At 35.3% G+C, this 7,203-nt stretch overlaps 1 protein-coding gene across 6 annotated transcripts in view; it reads right to left on the minus strand.

Moving 5' to 3' along the window:
* Positions 1 to 7,203, minus strand: part of syt2b (synaptotagmin IIb) — a 52,359-nt gene that overhangs the window by 6,576 nt on the left and 38,580 nt on the right. For 3 of the 6 annotated variants that reach the window (XM_077197739.1, XM_077197740.1, XM_077197741.1), the window contains 4 exons: positions 5,817 to 6,057; positions 5,264 to 5,424; positions 1,749 to 1,871; positions 346 to 513 (listed from right to left, as the gene is read on the minus strand). In XM_077197739.1, the coding sequence (XP_077053854.1) occupies positions 346 to 513; positions 1,749 to 1,871; positions 5,264 to 5,424; positions 5,817 to 6,030 (666 nt within the window). In that variant the 5' untranslated portion in view covers positions 6,031 to 6,057. Of the gene's footprint in view, positions 1 to 345; positions 514 to 1,748; positions 1,881 to 5,263; positions 5,425 to 5,816; positions 6,058 to 7,203 lie in introns of all 6 variants that reach the window. The other 3 variants (XM_077197736.1, XM_077197735.1, XM_077197738.1) reach the window with 1 other exon arrangement.

A 7,203-nucleotide genomic window follows, 5' to 3' on the forward strand; every position in this document is an offset into this window, starting at 1 on the left:
AGCGTGAGACTGTGAGACTCTAGCGGTGATCACCAGAGGATCCACGGCCCCTCCGGAGCTCATTACTAAAACTTAAGCTCATTCGGGAAGTGCTGGAAGCATTAGGACCAAAACGCTGGTGTTGCAGAAAACTGCCAATGAACACTAATGACAGACCAGCATCAACTGGAGGCAAATCACTACTTTTGTTTTATTCGATATATGTTAGGCCAGTTAGTTTTATTATATTATAAATAGTTTTATTATTTATTACTTGATTAATTAGAACATATACCGTCTTTCAATATTTAACCAACACAATAATTGACATTACAATGAGTTGTTTAAAAATGGGAAACGGCTTACCTTGAAGACAAAGGTTTCATTGAACACTGGGTTGAGGGTCTTTTTGTGCACCTTGGTGTCAAACTTTTTCTTCTTATCTGGTAGGATGAACACTTTAACGTACGGATCGGATGTTCCGCCAGAGTCCATGGAAATCAGGTCGGCACATTGCAAGATCCCGACCGTCAGCTGTGGATAAAAACATAGCGGAAAAATAGAAGCAAGAGATTTAATACATGAAATAATATAGAATCCCAAATGAGATCTCTTTAATATATCAATGAGATGAAATGAAGAGCAAATTTATAACACAATTCTCCTTTGGGATGTGCTCTGAAAGGACTGTGAAATGTCTGTCAGGCTTTATGCATAAATCTAAATTGAATTATACACCGAAAGTATTATTCATAAATACACTACCGTTCAAAAGAAATCAATACTTCTATTCAGCAAGGATGCATTAAATTGATCAAACTTTACATTAAAGAGATTTATAATGTTACAAATACTCTATTTCTATTTGAAACAAATAAAACTTTCTATTCATCAAAGAATTCTGAAAAATAAGACATATCACGGTTTCCACAAAAATATGAAGCAGCATAACGGTTTTTAACAATGATAATAATCAGAAATGTTTTCTTGAGCAGCAAATCATCATATTATACTGATTTCTGAAGGATCATGTGATACTAAAGACTGCTTAAATTCAGCTTAAATCACAGGAATAAATTACATTTTACTAAATATTCACATAGAAAACAGTTATTTTAAATTACAATTGTTTTTACTGTATTTTTGATCAAACTTTTGAACAATAGTGTACAATACAAGTCATTTCCATGAACTCTACTCTGATGTTCCAGTGTAATGACACTCTAGCAATATCCTGGGACTTCATGCATATTAAAATTGAATCCGACTGCATTAGGAAACATAATAAGAATAACAGACAGCGCACAGTAATTAATGTTTGTTTTAACTCATTTAGGAGCTACAGCTACAGCTGTGACTCAGCAGAGACTGATAAACACTGTCATTAGGAAAAGATAGAGCACTGCATGAGCGCAAACTTCTCCAAGATCATCCCACAGGGAACTTTTAAAAGATGTTTTAGTTAGAGGAAAAGTTCACCCCCCAATAAATAAAAAGTCCCATGTCGTTCCAAACACACGCACGCTGTTATTTTTATGAGCCACACACAACGAGAAACCTACAAAATAGTCCTTTTCATAAATAATGACCGAATTTAAATGTTAGGGTGAACTATTTCTTTAATTGTTTTTAATGACTTTCTTGCTTAATCATATAATTGTATCCAAATGCATCATAATATATTTTAATATGAGACAAGATGAATAACTGGCAATATGTTTCATGGATAAAATAAGAAATTTTTAAATCATATTAACCATCATCCTAACCTTGTTATCATTGAAGTCATAATCCAAAGAGTACTGAAGCTTTCCCAGTTTCTCCACTTCTTTTTCCTCTTCCTCTTTCTCCTCCTCTGTCAAACCAGTTTCTCCTTCTTCATCATCATCATCCTGGTTTTTCTGTGGGGCGAATGGTGAATTGTTTTAGTAAGTTGTTATGTGGGTTGAAAGTGAGTCTGGTTCCTGTCTATAAGCATGCCACAAGCTCAGGGCCCGGGTTGGAGAAGTGCTTCTATCAGGCCGGATCTGCTAGTTATCTGCAATAGCGGACTATAGGAGTAATGCTGTCATTCAGGGCTGGATGTTGCAAATGACTCGAGTTCACAATTTTAATTGGTGACACTTTTCTGTTTGCTTATCTTGAGAAGCAATGCTATTTTCTAGAGCTTAACTTCTTCCATAATAAAATTACATTTTGACTATATTCAAATTAGGTCTTTGGAAGTACTAGAAAACAATGAGAGGAGCTTTTATTGATATGCATAATTCAGTGTGCAAGCATTTTCTCATCATCAGCATGATAAATTTAACTGTTCATCAGTGATACTCCAGGGAATAAGCGATAAACAGCAAATGTTTAAAGAAGAACAGACTGCTTTGTGCTATTCTGGGCATACGAAATGCTGACATGTCGTTCTTGTGTACTTTTTGAACATCATCCAAACTGCAGGAAGAGAGGGAAAAAAAATCGATAATGTATGCAGAACTATTTTTTTTTGTTTCCACAAATAGGTCATAATTCTAGCATTATGCAGTGGCCCCAAATATTTATTTGGACACTAAGTCACATTTCATTAGATCAAGGGTTTTAAATACAGTATTACAATCACTACCTATATCAATCTATACCACATTTAAATTATATTCCAACATATCAAATAAAGTGCGTCTCAAATGCCACTTGGTTTGATATTTTGTTATCTAATGCAATGACATTCCGACATTGTTGAAGTGTTTGAATATTTTTTGGGGTCACTTTATGTGAAGATGCTGCAAAACAGAATTATTGTGTTATATGCATAATATGTTATGTGCACGACATTGTGAGAATTTGGTGCTCAAAAGTTTAACTTAATTTAAAACAAAAAAATCTAAATCTTCCATACGGACTGTAAACTGATGTTTTAATGTGCCACCAAACTAAAATTGTCATTCTCAAGTCAGTTCCTAACCATATCCATATAGCAACAAATTAAAGGGCACAGCAGAATATGTGCTTATTGATCATATGTTTTGAAAAAAACTGATTATATGATCATAGAACAAGAGTTTATATGCCAAGCAAAAAAAACAACAAAAAAAGATATTTTATAGCTCTAGATATTTTAAGGTTTACTGCTAGTAAGACATCAGGACGTTCAGTGCAGTTAAAACAGCCATGCCCTTTAAACACATGCATTCAGTGAGTTTTGTGGGTCGTCTCTTGCTAACTCGAAACATCTTGCCAGCATTAGTGGGTTAATAATCAGTTATTCCATTCACACCTCCTACACATTTATGTCTCTTTGTTATTGTATTAATCATTCTTTTTTTGGTCTACTTAAGTGGGGTTTTCATTCGCATTGTAACTTTCCTTTGTTTTTAATTGTATTCTTTTCAAACAGCAGGTACAAGAGGCTTAAAACAAGGAAGTTACAACAACAGCCATTCCATCCAATCAATCCCACCCACGCGGTGCTAGCACTCAGAGAAACAGCTGTGCCGTTCATCCGTACACCTACCGTAGCGCCGACGCCATGAGCGTCAAGAAACGCGGCGCATTAGACACATAGCAGGAGGAAGGAGAGCAGAGAGAGAGGGAGAGGTTGAACTCACAACACACCAAAATACAGAACGAAAGAGTCAAAAACACCAAGAGAACCATTTTGAGAAATGACACTGTGATGTTTAAGACATCTGTATGAATAAAGGCTTGACACAGTTTGGCAATTGATTTAAGGATCATATCATGAAATGAGTGTCTTTTCCATATCAAATGATTTCTGTAAGATTGTAGATGTATATTTTATCAGACCAAAAATGTCTTATTAAATTGCACTATACCATCTAATCATATTTTACATGCAGAGAAACATATGCAGAGATACATCCTTATGTTAAAATTAAAGGTGGGGATTTTGCAGTGACACTTTTTGTCAATTACATTGTTGTGCCAGTAGGTGGTGAAAATCGATTTAGTTTCACCTTCAGATTCACAGATTCGTTCAAAAGTACTGATTCATTCAGCAACAAATACTTGAAACATTCAGCAACTAGCTGCATCCGCAATCGCATACTTCACTACATGACAAAAGAAGTATGTCCAAATTCACAGTACTCATAAAAGAGGAGGTAAAAAGTCCCTGGATGGCCAACTACTTCCGACGAGATTCTGAAGTGTGCATACGATGGACACTTTACTATCCCATGAGGCCACAGGAGAGGACTTGTGAATGAAAGTGAAGCAACGCAACTGACCATGGTACGTCACATGATAATGACAACATGTAGCATGTCTAAGATCACATTTATACTACATAAAACATACTTTTAGCGGACGCAAAGTAATTACGTACTTTTTTTAACTGTTTTTATGAGTCAGTCACTGAATCATTCGCTCAACTGATCCATTCAGCAACAATTTAAGTGACTGTCTTTACGAATGACTTGTTGAATCATTTGAAAGGCAACCCTGGAACTGGTTAAAATTACAAGTTGCAACCATTTTTGCTCAAAGTAACTGATAATATTGTATAAAAAAATGCAAGTTACTCAATATTAACATACTGATCTATTAAATGAAGTTCAAAACGTAGGTTCGGGAGGAGCCTAAACATTCAGTCCTGTCAATCATCATTACGAGCGTACTATATAAGCAGTCATCTCATTGACAAATACGTCCGGCATCCCTCCTCCTCCAGTACATTATCTCTATTCTCTTATGCGCAATTCCATTATAGCGGGGTTTTAACTCTGAGCTCAAGCCGAGCCTCGGGTTCGAGTCTCCTCCATGGACAGCAAGCCAAATTAGTTTATTATTATTAACCTTTAAGGCTGAATGGGCAGGCAAACTAGTGAATGTAATATTACCATATTCTGTAATGTTATTTCATTATATAACTATTACATAATTAAAGGCACTCATTTTGTAGAATGACCCTTAAAGCTCCTATCTTTTTATGATCAAAATCACAAGAGAAACATGTTTTGGAACATCCAGTGTAACATTTCTCTTTAAAGAAAACAAAACACTCACATTACTCACAAACACAATAAAGCAAACCATGAAGCTAATCACATAACAGTGTATTATATAATCAGTGTAACCCATACTAAAGTGGTCTGAGGCTTGTTTTCGTTTCTTAATGATGCAATACTAATTTCTGTTGATATACCCAGTTAGTACAGACTTTAATATAATCTAGTTTTAATTCTCAAACCGAACTGATTGAAGTGTGCATCAGGGGTTTTAACTACATTATTTAATGGCGTCATGGTGGGTGCTATTGAACACCGTTACATACATCGCCACCCTGCATGTTCTTCATGTTGAAGCCGTCCTTTCCCTTTTTGCCTTTCTTGTTCTTCTTCTTCTTACAGCAGCATTTCTTAATGATACAGAAGCAGCAAGTCAGGACGAGGAGCGCGGCAACTACAGCAATGGCGATGAGCGCCCATGGAGGCACTGCAGAGCATCATGGGAAGAAAAACAAAGAGTCATTCAGACATCAGGTTGTCTCTGAAGGGTCATTCCTTGAAGGTGATATTTGACATGAACCAAAAAAGATAGAGCGAGTTATGACATGAAATGCTACAAATACAAACGTGTATTTAATTAACAATTTACGAACTGAATTGGGATTGCATGTTGATTTGAAGGGTTACAAGAAGAAAGCAGATAATGTTAAGTTGCTCTTTATTGCATTGCACTTCTAGTTTAGAAAAAATGTCAGTTTGCTCAACACTTTGAGGGGTCAAACAATTTGGATAGAATTTAAACATCTTCCGCATAATGATGCACTTCTGTATTGATTTTCTTGATCTAGCGAGGCTGTAAAACATCTCTGCAGGACTTACATGGGATTTTATCGATCTCATTGAGGAACTTGCTTTTGATTTCCTCAAAGACATCATTCTTATTGACGGGTGCCTCAGATTCGGTGGAGTTGTCCGCCGGTGTGGAGACGGCGGGGGCCATCGTCATGGTGTGTGACGGGTGCGTGACGCCGAGTCCCGTGGGCTCTGGACCCACCATGGCTTCTGGTTTCTTTTTAAAGAGGTTCCAATTCATAATCTCTGGCTTGACCACTCAGGAACCCTGGAGGAGTTGAAGAGACCAACACACAACTAAAACACAAAATACACTGAAGTCTGGCATGCTTTTTGATCTTACGGACAATTGTGGCTTTCAAAAACATCACCGTCTGTCATATTGAATGTCACAGCATTTATTTATTTTTTATGAGAAACTTCAAACCAGAAGCTTCTTCTTGAATAAATGAAAAAGAAGCTCAAGTGAAAAGAAAACTAGGATAAGACCTCTCAGAACCGACAGTGGACGGCTCTTTTTAATAATGAAATGGATAGCCTTGCATTTAAATAATGAAATAAAGCGTCAGAGCTTCAGACCGTTAAAGGGTGAAGTGCAAGATAAACGACAGACACTGCAGGACAAAACATAAGACATTTTGTCCTGGGATGCCTCAGTGCTTTTAGCACCAGTTTTCTTTATATTATAAAACCGCATCAAATCCAGCATTATTACTCGCATATGCTTGTATGCAACAGAAATAAGAGAAAATTCTGCCTCTGATTTGACATTCCCTGCAGGATCCACCTTTAAAATGTCAGATAATATCTGCTGTCACTGCTGATAGCTTCTCACCGCCTTGTGAATGAAAACTTGTAAAGAATTATGACTTTAATGAGGGCAGCTCTGTTGGCAGGTTGTACATTTTGCTAGATAATATTTGAAATGTAATGAAACAACAAGAGAATGCTGTCCTAACAAGATCTAAATATGTATGGAGCTAAATATTTAGATGAAATGATAAATAAAGGATTGAGAGTAGATGACATCCAGCATAAACCCGCAGCATGTCTAAATAACATGACTGAAAAAAAAATTAAAGACATAGATTCTGATTAGTTTTACAAACTGGAAATTAAATGATTAACTTTATCATTTCATCGTTTTCTACTCTCTTAATTTTTTTAATAAAAATTAAAAAATACAGAAAAATATTTATAACAATTATTTAATTGTATCTAATAATTATTACTAAAATAATAAATAACTAATTAATACAATTTTTAATCAAAAATGTTTATAAAATAATTAATTTAAAATCAAATATTATTATTATCATAACAAAATTAAAATAAAAAATAAATTAAATGATTGTTTAATATAGATTTTTTTAATGCAAAGGATAAAAGACCTTTTGCTTTTTTTCCTGCTGAA

The sequence above is a fragment of the Siphateles boraxobius genome, unplaced genomic scaffold (genome assembly GCF_051911475.1).
Source record: "Siphateles boraxobius isolate OS27281-9 unplaced genomic scaffold, OSU_SipBor_1 41, whole genome shotgun sequence".
Taxonomy (NCBI): domain Eukaryota; kingdom Metazoa; phylum Chordata; class Actinopteri; order Cypriniformes; family Leuciscidae; genus Siphateles; species Siphateles boraxobius.